Source organism: Atractosteus spatula, chromosome 6 (assembly GCF_055471065.1).
Source record: "Atractosteus spatula isolate fAtrSpa1 chromosome 6, fAtrSpa1.hap1, whole genome shotgun sequence".
Lineage (NCBI taxonomy): Eukaryota > Metazoa > Chordata > Actinopteri > Semionotiformes > Lepisosteidae > Atractosteus > Atractosteus spatula.
In genome coordinates this window covers 40,610,456-40,633,123 of record NC_142711.1, presented here as the reverse complement: position 1 = coordinate 40,633,123, position 22,668 = coordinate 40,610,456, and the positions used below count along the sequence as shown (strand labels likewise).

The 22,668-nt window shown below is 35.2% G+C and overlaps 1 protein-coding gene across 1 annotated transcript in view; it reads left to right on the top strand.

The window, feature by feature from the left end:
- Window positions 1–22,668, top strand: part of malrd1 (MAM and LDL receptor class A domain containing 1) — a 170,356-nt gene that overhangs the window by 30,011 nt on the left and 117,677 nt on the right. The window contains exons 7-18 of the mRNA XM_088918156.1: window positions 200–296; window positions 971–1,117; window positions 3,422–3,579; window positions 4,587–4,679; window positions 6,602–6,809; window positions 9,532–9,678; window positions 10,226–10,332; window positions 12,067–12,240; window positions 18,247–18,367; window positions 20,248–20,697; window positions 21,079–21,219; window positions 22,248–22,400. Of these exons, the coding sequence (XP_088774282.1) occupies window positions 200–296; window positions 971–1,117; window positions 3,422–3,579; window positions 4,587–4,679; window positions 6,602–6,809; window positions 9,532–9,678; window positions 10,226–10,332; window positions 12,067–12,240; window positions 18,247–18,367; window positions 20,248–20,697; window positions 21,079–21,219; window positions 22,248–22,400 (1,996 nt within the window). The remainder of the gene's footprint in view (window positions 1–199; window positions 297–970; window positions 1,118–3,421; window positions 3,580–4,586; window positions 4,680–6,601; window positions 6,810–9,531; window positions 9,679–10,225; window positions 10,333–12,066; window positions 12,241–18,246; window positions 18,368–20,247; window positions 20,698–21,078; window positions 21,220–22,247; window positions 22,401–22,668) is intronic.

Genomic DNA, 22,668 nt, shown 5'->3' with positions numbered 1-22,668 from the left:
AAACACAATGTAAACTAACTAGCTTCTGAACTTTGATCAGGTTGGGGAAATCACTACAAAGGGCTGCTAAATCAACAAAATAAAGTGCTAAATATTTCAGACCTTTTCGATGTACTTAACAGTAAACCCTATGTGTATCAGAACTGACTTTTACACATTTAGCTGTGAGTGATGGGGTTTAACATGTCCTCTTTTGTAGGTTGTTATTTATGGGCAAATATTTCATGTCAGTGAGCCCTCAGAAGCACTGGCCATTGATGACATTTCATTCAGTGAAGGCTGTATATCTACCTTGGGTAAGATGTTCTTCCCTTTTAAAAATCAGGCAGTTAAAATATTGCATAGATTCTTAGAAATGATTTACATTCTGATTTTATTTGAACTTTCGTATCTTATCTAATTCAGTTATAGTAATTTAATACATACAGTAAATCAGTATTACAACTGGGGCGATATAAAGTATGAAATAGATTATTATCAGTATGAAAGATCAAGTTCTGACACCAGCTGAGTGTTACACGTCACACGTGTTCTTTTATTTTCTGGCACAGCTTGATAATAATAGTAAATAATAGTCCGGGGCCCTGGGTTCCACACCTGGGGTGCTGTCAGTTGGGGTTTGGTTTATGTTCTCCATGTGTTGTCATGGGTTTCCTCCAGGTGCTCTGGTTTCCTCCCTTTCCCCCATAGTTCAAAAACATACTGGTAGGTTAATTGGCTTCTGGGAAAAAAAAAAAACTAGTCCTGTTTGTGTCTGTATGTCTGCCTTGTGATACACTGGCATTTCATTCAGGGTGCACCTTATTTTACATTGGTTCCTTGAAAAATCACACCTGCTTTGTGATAAAAGCTTTTTGGCTCTGCAGAATTTTTTCTTACAAATCTGCAAAGGCAGTAACCCAATGTTGGTGATTTAGAAAGAACAGGAAATGAATCCACCAGTTTAATCTGTACGTCTTACTTTTGTCAGCTGACACATGTGATTTTGAATCTGGTCAATGTGGATGGTGGACTGCTGAGACAGTGGAACAAGCTAGGTGGTCTTGGGTTAAAGCTGGGGGTATCTCTGTGAATGAGAGTGCACCCATTCAGGATCACAGCCTCCGCTCCTCAGAAGGTAAGCAAAAAAGTCTAAGCCTTGCTTGTTTCTGAATATTAAAGTTGTTTTACTTTGCTTTACATTGGGATGTGCGTTTTCAGATGATGGTTTGCTTTCTGAAAACTCCACAATAAAGACATTCTGCTTTCAAATTACTTTTCATTGCGTTTTGAGTTCTTTTTCACTTAACACCTAGGTGGCAGGATATTATGTTATAGGTTAGATGCATGTTTATTCATTATTGTTTAATCAAATACACTTTTTACTAGTAATGTGTGTATCGTCTTTTAGATGCATGCAGTGTTTCAATTTCTCCATGAGTGCAAGGTGGTGTACTGCACTTTGATAGAACATTACAAATATATCAATGACAATCTTTATAACTAAATATATTATTACATTATTAGAAGAATGTCATCAATGTAAAGTGAAAATGGCTTTTTGATATTTCCAGTTTAATTATTCCCTACTGTATGATCTATATACTGTAAACTAAATAAGACTCTTAAAACAAGGAAGACTTTTTCAGAATTCACAGAATACTCTGTGAAGAATAATAATTCTCTTTTAACATTTATCATAATATTATCTTTATTCATTAAAGCATACTTAAGAAAATCTAATTAGTAAGAGCACAGGTACAAAATTCAGTTGCTAAAGAATTGATTCTTTGACTGGCCTGTGGTCTTTTTCATTAGTAAGACAATTAATTTGGCCAGGTGTGTTTACTTCAGTTGCTCTTAAGGCTGAAGCATTTGTAATGAATATGGTGCCACAATTGAAATAAAAATAAATGAGAGGTAAGGCATTTGGCCCAATTTGGTTCCTAGTAGTTAATTGATCTGTGTGTATCATTTAGCCATTTCTTGATAGAAAGCTTCTATTTTTTGAGCATCAACTTTGATAATATGGCTGGGTAGCCTGTAACAGACTCCCACTCACTTTGTGTAAAAAACAATCTCCTCTTCTCTGTTTTAAATTTACTTTTACATACAGTAGTCTCTGCTTGTATCAATTGCTTCATGTTTCACTGCTGATTTCGTTAATGTTTTGAAACATCATTAAAGCAAATTTCCTTGAATGTTTTTTTCAAGTCTAGAAAGGTTTTGTTGTTTTACCATATCAGAACATTACTTAAAGCTCTGGAATGTACCTGTTTTCTCTTCTAAAGGCCCTATTCCAGAGCACGAATATTTTTTTTTAATGTTGTGACCTAAATTTTAATGTCTTACTAACGCACTGTATAATTTTAATGTACCATGCATTGGTTTAAATTTTATGCTTTTAACCACACATTTTCTATTTATTTGGCTTTTCTTTTTGTTTCTTCACATTGTCTAGAAGATGCAGTGACTTAAACACCTAAGTCTCATTCATTGGTTCTTCAAGCTCAGTGTTTACCATTTTGTATCTGTAGTTATGTACAGTATATTTTTTCCATGTATATAATAATCTATACTTCTCTACATCTTTAAGTTGTTTTCCAGTCTTCTCTCTACATATTTTCTCATTTCATTTGCCATTCCTATATTGTTTGCAGATGATACCAAAATAATAGCATTAGCAAATTTGAATATTTTGCTAACTACAGTATACAAAAATCTAGATAAGATAGAAATTATGAAGAGCTGTGGTCCTAATACAAATCCCTGTGGTACTTCAGTAATTACATAGTTAAGCAAGACCTACCATTCCTAAACCCATATACTGTAGATTATCCCCTAGGATGTTATTACCATACTGTATATGTGAACCTCTCTGGTTCTAATTATTGTTTCCATAGCCTTACATGTAATATAATAAGACGTATTGGTCTATGTGTGATTCAGTTTTGAAATCCTTGGATGGGTGGATGGGGATTATTAAAACATTTCTGATAGCCTATGAATGGTTTCCTTAATCAGTAGAATAATCTGGCCATGGATATCTGTTCATCTTAAATTCCTTCTAGTATCTACTGTACAGTATATCACTTCCTTCTAGTATTTATATCAAGAATTAGAATACATTTATTTGCTTTGAGAGAGTGTCACAATATAGAGAGAATCAACTTTGAAATGCACAATGCACATTTTAAGTTTTAGCTTTGTAATAAATGTGTAAAAGTTGGTTAAAGATGTAAACATTCCCAGTTTAGTGACTGCTCGTAGCAACTTTTAACAATAGAAAAGCTATAAATAAAGTACTGACTGTGAAGCAATGTTTTCTTTTTATTCTTTAGAAAAATAATTCATTTCTCACATATTCAGAAATTTTTGGATTTCTGAATTTTGTATTTTTTGTGTTTTGACTGATTTCTTTATTGCCCCTATTTTCTAATAGGACATTACATGTGGGTTGCAGCTAACAACGATACGTTCTCCCAGAGTGTCTTCCTTAACAGCTCCAAATACCACTCTTCAGGGCCTAGCTGTGCCTTTCGATTTTACTACAATATTCAGGGAAATAACACACTGAAGCTGTGGTTGCATACAGAAAAGGTGAGAAAACAGAACATTCATTTAAAAAATACCCTTCTTCTGTAAATTCACTACTAGAGAAATAACACCAAGCGCATGTAATTCTTGTAATTTAATTTGTCAAATGAAAGCTCTTTAGTCTGTTTAGTTTATGATAGTTAATAGTTTATGATAATATTACAGACTCCGGAGTGTCAAAGCTAGTATAGGTCTCCGTTTGGACCACAGGTTGAGTCCTAAAGTCCTAAAGTAAAGATTGCCTGTTCCACTCTGGTTTAATAAAGCCTACAATATAGAATTGTAGATGGCAGGTGATGGCACACAACTAGCTGAGTACTACAATGGCTGTACACGCTGTACAGCACACGTGTGATGTACTGTAAATCACATGTTACATTACAGGAGAAATAAGCAATGTTTATGTGTCTGAAATAGAAATGTTTTCACTGCTTTATTCAGTGAGGCACAGCCCTGCAGTAACATACAGATAACTAATTTTGAAGGATATTGATCTGGACAGCACAATGGCACAGTGCTTAACATTGCTGCCCCATAGTATTGGGGCCCTTGGGTGCTATCTCCATGGAGTTTCTGCTATCTGAGTGGAGTGCATATTTCTCCAGTGTTCTCAGAGGTTTTCAACGTCTGATTGTATTTGTTCAGTTCTGTACTGAATTTAAAAACCCCAGTCCCAGTAAGTTGTACAATGCAACTGATTCCAGAAATTTAGAATCATACAATTTTAACATTAAAATTCAAATATGTACAGTGATAGGTTTCCACTCTAACTAAACTCTTCGTTACTGCATTGAAATATCTGTAATCAAGTTATCCACCCTATCTCTATGGATTGTTGTATATTTTATGGAATTTGGATGTTTGGTGTCTCCTTCATCAGCTGTAGCATTTGTGCTTAATGTTGTCATTGTTAACAACAAAAAGTATATTGTTTTGATAATAAAGGGAAACTGTTTTGATGATGTTATTTGAAGGTGATGAAGATTAGTAATTGCTTTTGTCCATGACAGGGAATTCAAAAGCTGTTCCATGACAGTAATGAAACACACGATAAATGGTTGGGAGGAGAAATTGAATTTTCAAATTGTCTTGAAGAAGTTCAGGTAAGCAGGAGTGTCAACATGTCTTCTCTGCTATGAAACAACACCACCAACTTGTAATCTAGGTCTTCATCATCATGATTCTTAATTTGGGATTGTTTTTTTAAAGTAATTTATTATAGGAAAAAACTGAGTTCACTGTCTTCTTGTTATATTTTTAAATACATAGTATTTAACCCACATATTGCAATGAGTGACTGAAAAATAATATACAATTAAAGTCTTCATTTTATATATGCTACTCTCAATATCAGACTTCAGTCATTTACCAAGGAAATAAATGTGTAGTGATCTGAGCATGCCAAAAGTAACATTTAAATGTTATATCCATGGCTGTGCCAGTCATCTGCACAAATTCAAAAACATTATCAGAACTGTACGATAGATGATAGATGTCTCATGCAGTACATACTGTAAATGCAATTCACATACAGTATTCATGTTTGCCTAGGTCGTCTCCTGGGGCTAGGTTGTATGTACACCCAATGCATTACCAATGCATTAGATTTCAGGGGAAAAACAAAGGGACTGGCTTTCTTTTCTGTTTTACTTCTATTATGTTTTGTACAAACTCTTAGCAGCTGTTAGTATTTGGAATAAGAATGAATGTTAAAGATAAAGAATTTTCATGGGACGACATTTATGCCAATATGAATTTGGCTTCCGGAAATCCTAATCTTCGAATGATTGGTTTCAATTTTGCAAGACTGTAGTCGATCAATTGTATACCTAGTCATCTGAAACTACAGTAGTTCCCAGTCTCCCATCTGTCTGATGCTTTTGTTGAGGACTTGGAGGGTGATAGGATAGAGGGTGTTGTTATGAAAATAAAAACTAATGAAAAAATCCATATTTACCCAAATATAATCTGCCTCTGAATTTAAGCGGCTCCCAAAAAGTCTGTCTGTGGAAAAAAGAACTTTACAAAACACAATGTTTAGGACGACACCACAATGTTAAATCCCATTCCTCCTCCTGAAATGAGTTATCTAGCTTTGAATTCCTGAATTGGAATGTCTAGCTTTGTAGCTGCCTCGAGGGCTTTAAACTTTCTAATGTATGTTGTGACTGAGAATCTACTTCAAACTGATTTTCAGCCAGATGGTTCCCATGCTGTTCAGGATCAAGTCCTTCTTGAAGGCAAAAGTGTACTGTGAACTCTTGTCCATTTTAGATAACTTAAATTATATTTTTTTAACATTTTATTACAACAACACAAGAACCAAGCAAAATGGTGATCTGTTACAGAACTACAGTATGTGCAATTTGAGCAAAATGACATTTTTGAAAAGACATGGTTACTTTGCGATATGGTTATTTTTTCAGAGGAGAACTGAATTATGATATTCAGTATAACACATACACACACATATTTATATAGTGATAAAATAATGTTTTAGTGTGTTTACGTAAGCCTACTTGGGTCACAAGATTGAATTTTGCACTGTTTTAGGTCCATAAACCCTTTCCCCCCTAATTAGTAATAACCCGGAAGTATATGTCAGTATGAATGGTATGAAGAAATGCACTGACTGTGGCCAGTTTGTTTAAATTAAAAAAAAATGTTCCCTCATATTATGTAACATTATGCCTATGATTGATTACAAAAAGCTGACTGTACAATGCTAATATTGCAGATTAGCAGCCTGGATTATGGACTACTTGAAATTGAAAAAAAACCAAGAATAAGTAACAGCGCTGTCTAGAATATTGTGACTATTCTTAGTATATTCTACATTAACTATATACTGTAGAAGAAGCAACAATTATATTTGGTATTTTCTTCTGAATCAGGTTCATAACCTTTGAAAAAGACTTCAATATGTTATTTTAGTTTATAGGTGCTGTTTTGTTTTCCTATATATTGTATCATCGTATCAGATGGAGTAAGATGCATATCAGAGTTGCTTTGCTATGCTTCTCAGATGACTTTTGAAGGAACTATCCTTGACCACAGTGGATACCTAGCTTTGGACAGTTTTCAGTTTTTTAACTGTGAAGTGACAGAATTGTCAGTTCCCTGCCCACTGGGAACATTTGCCTGCAGTGATGGGATGTGTCTACCTACCTCCTCGTTGTGTGACTATCGCCTGGACTGCTGTGGTGGCACAGATGAAGACACTGAGCTTTGCAGTAAGTTCATTATATTATCTCCTGTATATTTACTGTATTGTGTTTGTAATTGCTTATCATGAAGAATCTGGAACATGTCTGTCAGCATCTTAGGGGTACAATGGGTGGTTGAAAAGGAACACAATGCACTTTAAAACACCTTCTACCTGAACTTGATTTTTTAGAGTCGGGGGAAACCCCAAAACCAACCCAAATAAAAACATAAAACGTTTCTTGAAAATACTGTCTATATCCATGACTTATCTAGGGGCTCTGAAAATCATAACTATGCAATGTGAAGAAATTAGTGTTAATGATAGGAGATTGTAATGACACTCATTCATATTCAATAACAATTATTCTTTTTTAGTTTTTGTCTGTTTTGGGAAACATTAGCAGCATTTCAACAAGACTGCTATCTAAGATATGGTCTTTCTCCAGAATAACATACTGTATGTGCTGCCCAACACAATAACCCAAGGATGAATATGGTTAAGATGTTTCTTTTCACTCCTTTAATATTAGAAATATATTGTTGTTTAGGTTTTGCTTATTTCCTGTGAGGGGAGAGTAATTGATTTTAAAGGAGGAAAAGTGTTTTTATTTTTACATGCAGAGTAAATAAGTTTATTTTGTACATTGGAATCTCAGAATGGTTATTAGCTAAGAGAATAGGGAATTTATTATGGTTTTATTTAGTCACTGTGAATGATTTCTCTATCTCTGACTCTATATCCCTTTCAATTTCAGCTGACTATGTAATGAGGTTAGGAATATGGCGAACAAGAACTTTTTGTTTCTACTGTCAATATACGTGGAGATTATTTTTTTTAATTTATATTTTAGAAAGGCTTTTTATATTACAAATTTACTATTTGTATATACAGTATGCTATAGTAAACATATATACTATTTATATGTTTCAATAATTAATTTCAATTTCTATTTAATTATTAAAAGTTGTATTATTAATGGTTTTTTTTTATTAATAGTATGTGATGCCATGTGAGGCCCTTCCAGCCTTCTATCTGGGAAAGAGAAGCTGCCATTGCTGTAGTAGAAAATGGCTTTCCCATATTTCATGCTAGGAGAATAAATAGCCTGTTTGTAAGATGGGACTGTAGTTGTTGGAAAAGAAAAGTTTTGGCCTGGAGACCAAGATTCAGCATATGCTGGAGTGATCTGGTGGAGTTCCTCCTTGGACTTGTGCTCCTGGTCATACCTGTAACTACCTCCTTCTTCATTCATTATTCTGACTGGAGCAGGATGAGCAGCTGATACCTGCTCCATTGCTTGCTGGTATCCCATCTCTTATGAGCTGCACATCGCCATCATATGGAGGGGGGGGGAAGCCTAGAAAACAACTTATGAGGCACAGGGAAACCATTTCTCTTGAGACATTCCTACATGGCTTCATAAGTATAATGTATAGTAAAACATATAACTTCTCCATGTTATTTTGTATTTACTACTTCTTTTTATCCTATCTGAAGGATATTGAAACAATTTCAGTACACAATCTCTACTGAGATCATGAGTGTAGTGTATACTGTATATTCACACAGACTCCACACACAGACACTGTACACTGTATGTATACTTGGACCATTTCCATTGTTTCAAATATCACATTTATAAACTTCCAATATGCTAATTAAATGTTGATAGCCTCCATTTTAATGTTAGACGTTAAACAAGGCTGTACCAGGACTGTGTGAGGACAGGACACCAAGGAAATACCAAGTTGCAGCTGAAAGTGCTGAAAATGGAACAATTGATGGCAATATTTCCTCAAGGCCATAATTTTTAAACCAGTAGCCCAGTATGGTAACTGGGGACATAGTGCTATAGGAGGACCAATCTTTTAGATGAATCCTTCAACTGAAGTCCCAACTCCTTTTTAAAAGAGTAGGGGTGTTAACCCCAATGTCATGATTAAATTTCTGGGCTTGCAACATCTGATGTGTCAGTCAGATAGTGTTGCTAGAAATCCTCAAGCTTTTTTAAAGTATCCGGTTGCAATCCTTATATTAAACATCTGAGATAAAGTATCTGACTCATTTTCTATTAAATTAAATAAATTATGAAAGATATCCTAATTCTAATCCTAAACTTATTCTGGACAAGGTGTGAGTCCCATCTCTTATTTCCTTTAGATAGCTGGAAATCAAAGATTAAAAGGCTTCTGAGTTTATGTGCTTTTAAGGCTCTTTTGACATGACCATTGATGTATTGTGTTAAGAAAGAGTTTTGCTAATAATTCTGGTCTGTTGTAGTGACACTTGCATGGAGGCTGGTATATTCACCTGAAGTCTAGTTGTACAGAATGCTGATGCTCTAAATTGATGTCACTGCAATGTTAATGTGCTGTTCTGTCCTTCTTCCATCTGTCTTATCTGTGAGGATGCTTTTAAAGTTTGATGGATTATGTAATTGAGTATTCCCTGGCAGACTATTACAGAAACATAAAAATGCTTTAACTATGCAGCAGGTAGTTTAAAAAATGGTTCAGACTATCTCAGAATATTGATTGCTTTATTAATTGTTAACGGGATGCATCCCAATGGATCACAAATAAATCTGATAATAGCATAAAATATTAATACATTATACTTCTGTACCATCTTTTCTAATTCACTCTGAGTCTTTCATGTCATGTCTTTCATTTCTTTAGATTATTAATGCTGAAACCAATGATATTTTTACTTTAAAACTGTCATGTTAAAAAATGTTTTTTTTCCAGGCAATTATACAAGGTGTAGTTTTGAGTCTGACTGGTGTGGTTGGGAGCAGCTGATTTCAGACAATGCTGACTGGATCAGAACACAAGGGAATTCCTCATTCAACCAAGAAGTCCCTGGCACAGACCACACCACCAATAGCAGCTCTGGTCAGTACAGGACATGGATATTTCAGGTCCTGAAAAATAAAAAATGGCATTAGCCAATTATCTTGTATAAACAGCTTAAATTTCAAGATGTTTGAAAATGGAAAGAGGCTGCATCTCCTTTGTTTCTTCGTATGTGTCTTTGTGCTGATATAAACATGTACACAAACTGGAAAAGAGAAATACAACAGAATATGCTTTAAAACTTTAGAATTATATCAGCTTTATACAAACAAAGCATGTGGTCAGTAATACAGAACTCAGAATGTGTAGAAGTGCATAGAAAAAGGAATGTAGGTGCACATGAACTTCAGTCAGTCTGTAGTAGAATTACACTTCAGTTGTATTTTCTATTAGCAAGATAAGGAGTGAAAATAGATTCACATCAAAGCCTGAAATAGGCACAGTAAATATATCTTCTGTTTTATTAAGAGTACTATATATGTGAACTTTATGAAAATACTACATCCATTGCCAAAATGGATGAGAAATAATCACTGCACGTTTTGTATGTAATCCAAAACAATAACAAGTACATTTTTATTCTCAGGGTCATTTCTTTATGTTAATGGGAGCGTGCTTTCCAACCAGAATGTTGTGGCTCATCTTGGTAGCCCCATATTACAGAAACAGACTGCCAGTTCTCTTGCATGCCAGGTACTGTACTGTTTTGGATTGTGTAATGGACATTATTGGTATTACAAATCCGAAAATATTAACAATTTAAAATTGATAATTGTCAAAGTAATATAGTCACCACCATTTGCAGGATCTGTAGTCTACTACACCATCTAGCAATTTGAAGCTGCTGGGGCCTTCTCCCTACAAAAGGTCCATTGTATCCTCCAGAACTACCAGCATCCACAACCCAGCACAAGACAGTTATTCTGCATAATGGCTGGTTTTATTCCTCTAGCAATTACATTATACTGCTACTACACCATTAAAGAACACAACTCATGCATACAAAAAGAAACAAATTACCTTCATGGTCCCTAGTAATCCAAATCGTATGTCCCAAAAAGAAAATCCAGAAGCATTACTGTCCTGAAATCAGATCTGTCCTGTTTTCTGATGTGGCTCATTCCGCTGCACTGACTGAAGTGAGAGCAAAACTCTGTGTAGTACTTTTATTATCCTAACCATCCTTTTCAATATAAACAGACCCAAATAGTTTGTTCCATTATGCCCCCCCCCCCCCCAACTTGTCTCTCCACAACGGATATAAGGTATGGGGAGGAAGATGATGCCTGAGCCGTCCTCTGCTTCTCTCTGTTAAGTCCCCATTATTTCTGAGGCTAATTCTGTGTTCAGTCCTGTGACCCCCAACATCTCTACTGGCCAAGGATTATACAGTATATCCTCACATAACTCGAGGACTTAAAATGACAGGCTGGGAGAGGTGATCACAGGGGGAAGGCAGACCTAACAAGTTGGGACTAATTAAGGAACAGTATGCAGTTGACCAGGTGTTACAATGCATTGTCCCTTCTCCTTTTGATCCTTGTGCTTCCTTTCTGTCCCCCTGTTCCAGGTCTGTTCCAGCCTGTTAAGCTCCCCACACAATCTAATGTGTCACCACTGACTGTGTGGTAATTAATGAGTGTCCAGGCAAATAGTTTGTCATTCATTCTTCGTCGATTGTCAATGGTTTGTGCCAGGGAGGCTTGAAGACCTTGATTAAAAAGTAAAACAAGCACGAAAAGTAAAAAAACAGAAAACACCAAATCCCAAATGAAACACTGGCCATTGTAATGAAACTTAAAATATGTAAAGCCCCCGAAACCACTGTCCATCTGTTCTAGTAGCTGTTTAGTTGGCGACCGTTTTATTGTAATTCATTGCTGTACACAGTGGCTGCAAATCACCTAAAACATACAATTCAGAAAACAAAAGCAATGCCAACACTCCGTAGGACATTTTGCAAATGCAAGGCTTGGCTTTTCATAATGTGTACTTTTTTAGTTTGAGTTTCATCTCTTGAGAATGTGGTTCACATGAAACATACAAAGTGCTCAAGTCCCTAGAAAGACGTGAGGGTGTCTACATCCTCAATCGTCAGTCTGAGTAGTCCGGTTAAAGCTGGGGTGACCTCTAGGGGTGGCAAAGGGAACCACTTCTAGGGTCTTAAGCAGTACTGAGCTCATTCAGGCCATTTTAATATTAGTTCAGGTGGGTAGCTACGTCAGCACGCGTAGATACAGGTATTTTTACAGGTAGTTAAATGGAAAGCTCCTACAGTTACTTTACTTGTGTCTTCGTGCTTGACACCTCTTAAGGCTTTGATGTTTTCCCACAAAACATGGATTAAATTAACACCTGATGTACAGTAATTTATTTTAATCTTTCTTTTTTTTAATTGACATTGTCTTCCTTTATGTCTTTTGAAAGGTGAGGTTTTGGTACCACCTATCAAATGGAGCAGCACTGTCAGTCTTCACAAGGACTGCTCTGGGTGGTGATTTAAGGAAGCTAGCCAACTTCACACAGCCCACAATGAAAGCCTGGACAAATGGAATTGTAGATATAGAGCCCACCTCCATGGAAACCAGAATTCCCTTCCAGGTAAATCTGAGGAATCTAAACCTCTGTGATTCTTAGGTTGGTTAATGAATTTCCGTATTTTTTACACAAACAAACAGTATCTACTGTACCTCTATAATGGTTTTTAAATGTAAGTTTGAACATCCAGTAACATTAGTTGTAATTTTTATTTGTTGTTCTTTTTGTTTGTTACAATTGCTTTTATTGTCTGTGATTAGTATGCTCATCTGTTTCTCAGATTTGAACTGGGATTGAGATAAGTTTTGTGATTCTTGTTACAGTGTCTGTTGACGTCCTCAGCTACTGTCTTAAACTGATTTTTAGAAAGTAAAAGGTCAGGGACATAAGGTAGATAAGAGTTGTAAAACTGCAAGTGGCATTCTTTCATTTAACTTATATAATTAAATTCTTAAATGCTAAAGTCTCCTCATTTAGGTGGCACACAAAATGCCACGTTTTAAGTTGTGCCCAATTTGCTATCATTCCTACAGTACAGTATATGACCTCCAGATAACTTTTCTCTTTTCCTTAACTTGCCTTTAATATGCTGTGATGGGCTAAATTGACACGTATATAGTTTAGGCAGATCCCATTTGCGGCTGTTTAAATGTTCTTTTTCTCAATTAAGTGAGCACCTCAGGCTCATTTTCATGTACATGGATGAGTGCCTGATTGATTGGAATTACTTTGCCATTTGGGCAGTGATTTAAGCCTTCCCATTGCACGCCAGGTACCCCTGCAAGGTCTTCTTCCTGTCACAATGCCAAATAGCAATTAGGGTGGGAATAGCAAATCAGACAGAATACTAATAACAGTGCAGCTACTTAAATATAAAAAGGAGTTACAGTACCAGTAAGCAGCTGTGTTGACCTAAAACTGGTATGAGCTCTGGATTTTTCACTTGGGATATTGTACTCTTGAGAAAGATTCTTCACTGAGAACACTTCAGTCAAATTCCAAGCTCTAGAACTTGGAACATACAGTGGGCCACTCACATTGGATAAAATTGTCTGCCAGATAAATTAATACTGATTGTTGATTATTGGACTTCTTAAAAATAAAATAAAGTAATATTGATATTTGTCTTTTGGAAAGCATATAGCACACTGGCATCTTTCTGACAGAAATGGTTTCTCTTGCTTGCGGTTTTTGTTTTTGTAATTAGTACATTTGTTTTTTAGATTAATAAATGTTAATAAATGAAAACAATAGCTTATCAAATGAGTTTTTAATATCACAAACAGATTCTAAAGAAACCCATTCATCTAAATAGACGAATTAATCTAGAGTCAGCTCAGAAGGCTTGCCACTGTCTTTGGTGTCCATATACAGAATATTAGCACACAGCACAAAAGGCATTTGCAGAGTTTATTATGTATCATATGCACCTAATCCTTCAAACAAAGGAAGAAAAGAGCTGCTCTCTAAAGTTACACAGTGTGCAAAAATTAAACTTTTGTGCTGTTTTGAACTCAAACACTTTTAAGTAACCAGGAATTCAGTAGTCATTGGTACAGCAGTCCGCTCATTGAGCTCTGTTTGGTAGTTAAACATCCAGTAAAAGGAGTTTTCTAATCCAGGTGTTTTTTGAAGGATATCACCTTCAACAACATGGTTGGGTAACTTGCTGCATATTCCATACTGTACAACCCTTTGTGTAAAGAAGGTTGCATCCTTGGTTTTAAATGCCCTTCCATACATTATACATATGCTTCATGGTTCACTGTGACATGGTTCACAAGCCAACAAAACAACCTAAAAACTGATAAACCTGCCTTCTAAACTACACAGAATATGACCTAAAGTTAAATCTGTCTCCATGAATCTGGATGGTATAAAGTAAAGAAAAACTTTACTTTACTTCTCCCTACTTTAAAAATGCATCCATTGACTAGGACAGATCATAGTAGTTCAGGTGGGTAGCTGCGTCAGCATGCGTAGGCTGCAAAGGACCAAGTAATACAGTAGGTTTACTCCATGCTGAAAAAAAAAGAAAGAAAACACAACGTTTCAGCCGTGGAGCCTTGTGACATGAAGAAGAAGGCTCACACCTGAAGAAGGCTCCACGGCCGAAACGTTGTGTTTTCTTTCTTCTTTTTTTCAGCATGGAATAAACCTATTACTTGTTCCTCGGACAGATCATATTTAACATAGGGATTTTCTATACAGGAAATCAGAGTTTCCTATAATAACAGAATAGCAAGCTCTCTTAACAAGGTTCTTAACTCAAACTTACAGTAACTCAACTCAAATCTGGTCTGAAAGACTGATTTGAACAAGGATCTCCCTGGCCAGTCTCTTCTTTCTCCTTATATCTTTCTGTCCATCCCATCTCCTTCCTTCTCTTTGTCTCTGTCTTTTATCCTCTCATCCTGGACTGTTGATGACTCTTAATGATTTACCAAGCACTTAATTAACCAAAGTAAACCAGATGATTCCTTTAATCAATATGTCTTAGACCCAGTACAGCTCAGTAAAGACCTCAGTTCCTTTCATACTTTGAAGCTTCAAAGAACTGCAGATATTGACACTAGATGTTAACCATTGTCTATAAATTCTCAGACAATCCAATAGCCCCTTCAAATAAGCGTAACAATATTTTATCCTACATCTGTTATATTGATCCCATGAAATAAGAGGTGACCATGATGTATTTGACACAAACTCCTGGTGTGAAATGTACTTGTCCAAATAGTGCACAGTATAACAACGTAGCATGAGGCCAGAGAGGAAAACAGTATGGATTGAGTGTGATAAACACACAGGCAAATTAACACTGAAGTTTGAAGTTTGAAAACCCATGTATTTGCTGTATGTTTAGTGTTAAATAGATTAAGGAATAGATTTCAATGGAACTTTTAGTTCATTTAACTAAAATCAAAAGACTCAATGACAGAGTTACCTGGAATTTGAAATTGCATAATACATGCAGCCACACCTGAATACTGGATATTGAGACAACACTTTTAGTAAACTACATGACCAAAATCTCTAGTTATTACTGCTAATAAGAGGCAATGAAGTGGCTGAATTGAATTAGTTTAGTGGGTGCTTAAAGAGGGAATACAAATTAAGATTGTAGAGACAGAATAGTATTATGAGCAAAGGTCATTGAGACCGAGTGTAAGGGAAATTCAGCAGGTAATTATTACATTATGTGTTTTGTTTACTATCTAAATGCTACATATCTTTCAGATATCAACATAACTGGCTTATCTACAAGATTTTCTGATGCTTTCACTTTTGCAGTGTTTAGGTGTTTGACCTTACTTTTGTATCTGTTCCTGCAAAGTACAGGGTTCTGAAGATGTTCCTCTTTAGCACACTTTGCATTATTGCATGGGTCTCAGGATGCAGAATAAGATAGTAAAGTGTAGAAACCCTTGCTTGATTGAAGCCCTCACAGTATTTTCTTTTTTAAAACAAGAAATAACAGATAGAAAAGTGATTAATATTTATGCAACATTTGCAATGAGTACTGAGTTACGATTGTAAACAGTTTAAATTCTTAAGTAATTACATTTGTATGGATTTGTGTAGCAAAATCTCCAGTGAACCTTTTCAAAAGGCACATTGAGAAGGTAGTCACTTTGCCAGGCTCTTAGTAGAGCAGTTATTGCTTTAGCCATTATTCAGTGCCATGTAAACTTTGGGCAGATGTTAAATGAGGTATGAGGTATGGAGGTATGTTCACTGTTTTTTTTGATGCAAGTCTTTTCTTTTGTTATTAATACAGAGCACTACTTTTTTAGATAATAAACAGTGCTATCTAGATGAACAAAACAACAAAATAAATGGTACAAATCTTGCAAAACAATGTAATACATAAATATCCATAAGTATTCTAAACCCTTGGTTTCCCAACTTTTATTTCTCAATTTGCAGTCCACATCCATTAAATCACCCTCAACTTTCAGTCAAGCAGTTCAAATGCTAATCATACAAATAAACATAATAATACAATGAGCTTATAATGGTACAGTTGTAACCCTATTACTTTTTCACTCCACACACAAATGCGTTGGTATTCCTAGCTCAGCTGGAGTGACTTTTTTTTTAAAAAATTGAATATACTAAACAATGTATAATTCAATGTATATATACAGTTTTTAATGTACTTTACTTTTCAGATGCAATTCACATAAAAAATTAGCTTCAAAAGCCTATTGTGAGAAAACGCATGGCAAGTGGCTATAGAAGACATCCAAAAGATCAGGGTGTCCCCTATTTTTAAGTCTGAAAAACATTGTAAACTAAATGTGAAGTCTCATATCATATATACTGTAGATGCAGTCGCTCAGAATGTGTTACCTGTATTGCGGCGCATTGAGTTATATAATTGGCCAAAGACCATCAATAGGTGGCACTTGTGGTGCATTATATGTTAGTGAAACGATTGCTTCATTTAATTTGTTTCTCTCCTGATCATGTTTAATATGGAATATTAATATGGAACTCTACAACTAATGGGAAATTAAGGTAGCTGAGCATAAAATAACAGAAGCATAGCATCCCTGAACATCATAAATAATATGAATTTAGAAATAGAAATATATTTTACATACTGTATATGGCTGGTAGTGGTAGCTAAAAATAAAAAAAAACAGTGTTCCACCTTCTTTATAAAAAAAATTATGCAAGTCTTTAACTTGCTCTCTTGTGCTCATTATGACTATGTTAAGTTTATACTTTATAAAAGTATAACTTTATAAAAAGCTATAATTTTTAACCTTTTCTATGAATAACTGCTGTCATTATTGTTGTAAAAACTGAACTTTTTAAAATTCACTTAATGGAGAATATTAATATGGAATCATGTAACTAAAGAAATTTTGATAGCTAAAAAAACTTTCTTAATGTCACTAACAATATAAATTTGAGTGTCTAAATATAATATACGTATATAGCTGTTGTAGTACCATATTCCACTTTATTTATTAACATTTGCTTCAGTTTCTTTGACTTGTTCACTGTGCAGTGTGTTAACACAAAGCAAGGTGACTGTTCAATTACATGAAAGCTACAGTACAGTCAGGCAGACAGATTTTAAATTCTTCAAACAAAATTAGCTGTTTTTTATAATTTTGAAACCTTGGACGGTATACTTCAGGGACAAATCTATAGTATGATTAAAACAAAACACCCGCTAGGTCTCCCAACATTCCACATGCATGAATCACATGAAGTCATATCACTAGCATGCATATCAATAAACCACAGTGTAATCGTATGCTGTATAAATATACCTTATATACAGTATGATACCGTATAGTTTTAAAGCCATTACAGTACAGTATGTGTGAAATATATTTTTCATAGTCAAAATTTGAAGTTAAATTGTTCGCTGTTACTAATTACTGAAATTTGCATTAAGACAAAATACAGATTTTCTCAACCTTAAAGAGGCACATCACATCAGCAACAAGTTACAGTATAATAATAACCTATATTTTATATATCCAACTGATTTTGTTTTGTAAAATAGCCCTACTTTCTTTTTTATTATTTTAATATTTAACATACTTTAATATTATTAAAATTAATAAACAACTTAAATTCTATAATTGGAACAAGATTGTCTTAAGAGCTTAGGCACAGACTGGGATTTAAAACCAGGCATTTTCTGGCAACAGCCCAAATGCTTTCACACGCCACTTTAAGCATTCACTGCTCCACGTGGTAGGTTTAGTAGTGTAGTACTACAACAGAATATTTTTTTAAAAGGGCAGCATGCTGTGGTTCTTTGAGGTGTGCACAACACAATGTACATGATCTGTACATGTATGTTTTTGCAGTGTTTACAGCTCTCAGTCCTGCAGGCAGTACTTTAGAAAGACAAGTGCTAACAAGGGAGAAAGTATGTCTGATGAGCATCTTATGAGACTTACTCTTTAAAGTAAAAAACATTCATTTTAATTAAAATGTGCTTGGAGCCTTAATATACATTTGTAAACTTCTGTATGGTAAAAGATAATAATGGAAATGTGAGCATTGTGAATTTTATTTATTTTTCTCTTTTCATATCAGATAATTTTCCAGGCCTCTCTCGATTCAGCTAATGCAACCATTGCTGTAGATGATATTAGTGTGGCACCACAGTGTTCTTCTACGAATGTATCCCTCCCTGAGACCACAACAGAGCACAAAGGCAAGTGGTGCTTTCTCAGAAAAAGTGCCTACTTTACACATCTGTCTTTCCTTTGCTGAAGCTTCAGTCATGTTCTGTACTGTAATAATAATAATAATAATAATAATAATAATAATAATAATAATAATAATAGTGATACTGGAACAAATATGCTGTTAAATATTGGGGTGCTGATTCAACCAAGATGCCAGCATAATCCACATATTTGAAAACCCTTTAATTATGTTTTGCACCACAGTACCTATTAAATTGAAATGTGTTCAATTTAATCACAAACCAAAGATTTTTTAAAGTTTGCACCAGAAAATCTGGTGCTTTAATTTGTATACCCATGTAATATGGGCATGTACCCCTATGTGAAAGACTGCCCATTACACAAATTGTTCTCATTCAAGCTTTAATGAATTAATTGATAACCTAGTGATTATCACTGTAAACTGTAGTTTGCCTCAGATACACTGTCATTGCTACAGAAACAGTTTGATGCACAATCATTATTTTGTTCTTACAGCTCAAACTACCACAGACCTTGAAACAGCTGCACTGATTAAATTAAAACCTGGTTGGTTTCATCACAGTTCAATTTACAGATTGCAGCAATAATGACTTTGAGAAACTGAGAATTGAAAGCCTCAGTTTGGAAACAATAAAGTATTAACTGTTTAAAAGCCAGATTTAAATTCTTGGACTTCTTGCATGAATATAAGGTCTAACACTAAAATAATGTTCTTAAGCACAGCAGCCTGCACTTAATTAAAATTAAATGTACAACTAGAATTCCATCCCTCATTTTTAGATAATTATGCATTTCTGATAGGGGTGGTAGGGCACACACACAAATAATTTAGAGACAACCGGAGAACCTGATGAGGGTCTACATGAATGTGAGGAGAGCATTTACACCCCACACAGAGGTTTGTATACTCTCATCCACCAGGACAACAGGCAGAAATTAATTCCATGATGCAAGAGCTGTGAGGCAACAGCACTAATCACCTGCCATTCACAAACCACAAACTCTGCTTTGTATCCTGTCACTAGTTTTTCTTGGAAGACAAAAGACACCTCTATCAAACAAAAAGCCAGTACTAGTGGGCTAAGGCCTGGTTGTTCATGAGATTAATGTCATACCAGTAGTATTTCAGACCACTACTAACTACAATTAGAAGTTGAAATAATTGAAACGTTTGAAATATTCTGTAGAATCCAGTTATCATCATATTCCCATTAATTAAATATAGGCTTTCTACTTTTATAAGAAAATGTTTAACTGCGACACAAGCATATAGTGAAACTTAATTATAATTAATTATAATTGTAAGTAATGTGTTTATTAATTTAATGGAATTAGCACTGTTTAGTTGCTCATGAACATGCTATAATTCAAAGACTGAAATTGATAGAGCAATTAATCAAATAAAATATTAATTCCAGGTTTAAAATGTCAAACACCAGTTTTAATCAATTGATATTGTAATTTAAAAAAACACCCTGAAATCAATATTGCGATCCTCTCTGATCAAAACTGCCTGATTGTGGCTGCAGTATATGTAAACAATGCATGTGAACACTATCTGAAATTCTGTTCACTTGAAAACCAATAGAATTATTGGCAGTTAGATGAGCAACAGATGTGGTTCCAATGCTATGTTTCTACACATGTTTTGTGCAGCACATGAAATGTGAGATGTAATGTGTCCATCTTACAAAAATCCATGCATGTAACAGGACAGGGTTCTTCTTTTTTTCACTTGTAGCCTTTCAACTTTATCAACTGCTTCTAAACCCACAACTGTACTTAGGATAAATCATTTTGGTATATTTGAATCATGTCATCTCATTAAATAAAATTTTCTTATTCAATATTTTTTTTCTTACAGATTATGGGCAGGTCGTGCTTCTTACAAATCAGTCTCTTTCACATCAGCATGGACTGACAATTGACAAAAATGGCAAGGCCTTTGTTGGAGTTGTTACTGACTATCCTGCCTCAGTTTTCATCTTGTTGTCACCTAGTTTATACCAGAATGTCAGTGGCACATATTCTTTCAAGTCTGCACTGAACAGCTCTCTCTATCTATGCCATTCCCTCACTGGATCTGGGCACGGGAATGCCGAATTGTCCGTCAAACAGATTTCCACTGGCAGTGAAGTTACAGTCCAAGCCTCCTTTTGGGTGAAAGAAAGTCAGTGGTTCCCTGGATTTGTTACTGTGGAGCCAGTCATCCTTCCTGGTTTTTACCTCATCCATGTAGACACAGTTGTTTCTTTGGCAAAAGATAATGGAAGCCAAACCTTCAAGAAGAGTGCTAGCTGGGAAATCACTGCAGGTAAAGATTTTTAAGTGGAATATGTGGTCCTGAATAGGTTGTTCGTTTCATTTTTGTTGGGTTTGTTGGGTAAGTTACTGATAGCATAATTATTCAACAATGGTTTCTTAAAAAAAATTCCTTGTAAATGTAAAAAAATAAAAAATGTCTTATAATAGCCTATAAATAGTAAATTAACTGCATAACAATGACAACAACAATAATAATAACTACTGTAGTTTAATTTATTGTGGTAATTTAATCATAATCTCTGGGTGATTACTCATTTGCAGTGATTTAGTTTTCACGGTTTCACAATACAAGATTCATTTTTGAGCTTCATTATTGCTTTAGTTTTCTGCCTTTTTTCAATTCACCAACATGAAATCATTTATTTTTCAGCAAATATCTCCACCACAGTTCCTCCTCCACCTCATTGCCCACCGTCTTCCTTTCGCTGTCACAGTGGGGAATGCATCCATGAGGAGAGAGTCTGTGATTTTACAGTAGACTGTCGCAGTGGGGACGATGAAGCTGGGTGCCGTAAGTAATTGTGAAAAACTCTTGGAACTGAATCTCCTGGAGAGCTCACATTGGAAATAGCCAGTTATTGTTTTTTTTACCTTCCTCATCATTTTTCAGTCAATAATTCTGAATAAAATTAGCTTTAGCAGTGCAGTGTTTTCCTTAATTCCTATCTTGCCAGAGGACTGTGGTCACATTTCTTTAAAAGCCAACACCATCAGCGCCTAATGGCATAGACCTGACTCCAGTTAAAAATGTCTGGAGGTTTTCTCACTTTCCATTCGAGAACTAAAATGCTAGCTAAGATAATCCCCAAAAAATTAAAGCAGTTCTTGAACATTAGGAAGAATATTCTTCACGCTAATATTTGCTTTAGGAATTGCTGGAATATGTTCTTTAGCATTCTCAGCATAGTTTCAGTATTAATTATGTATTTGTACAGATAAGGATAGAAGTATACTATACAAAATAAATTCTGCTTTATACAGTAGTTGCAGGAATTGTGAGTCAGTCTTGGAAACATTTCACATATGAATAGTATTTGCTTTCAGTAGTTCAGGTGGGTAACTGCGTCAGTATGCGTAGGCTGCAAAGGAACAAGTAATAGGTTTATTCCATGCTGAAAAGAGACGAAAGGAAATGGAACGTTTTGGCTGTGGAGCCTTCTTCAGGTGTAAGGAAGGCTCCAATGAAGGCTTACACCTGAAGAAGGCTCCACAGCCGAAACGTTGTGTTCCCTTCTTCTCTTTTCAGCATGGAATAAACCTAATACTTGTTCCTTGTGTATTTGCTTTCATGAATAATAGCTTTAGTAGCTTCTTTTCTAAATTTAATAGTAAATGTTCTCCAACAAATTCTTTTTCAAGAGTAATTCCTGCTTTACTTACTAATATACATGGTAAAATCTTTCAAAAATTAAATGAGATTCAAATCGTACAGTACAATAAATTACCACATTGGTCTACCTTGGCATCTACTTTGAACAGTGTAAATCTGTGGCACACTTTTGCACTGTGCTGAAGTGTGTGCTGATGTTTTTGTTGCAGCCGCCTGGTGTGATTTTGAAGAGGACTCTTGTGGATGGTATGAGTTTGCTGCAGGTGATGGCTTTGACTGGATCAGAAGCTCTCACATATCTGTCCCTCCAGATTTCCGAGACCAATCACCCCCACAGGACCACACTACAAATACAACTGAGGGTATGTAGGCAGACCACATGCAGGAATGGGGGAAAACTTTATCCAAACCTCCAAGTATTTACCACAGGATATTCTGTAACTGTGTGTGAAATTCCTCAGACCCAAGAGGATCGTGCTGCTGTTTAATGTAAATAAATGATTTAGAATGTCCTGTACTTTCATTTGCTACTTGCTGTTTTTTTCTGATTATTATGTAAGTTTCAGCATTGTCAGCATTGTATATTTATTAAAGTAGTAGTGAGGTTTAAATTTGCTTCTGGCCTAAATA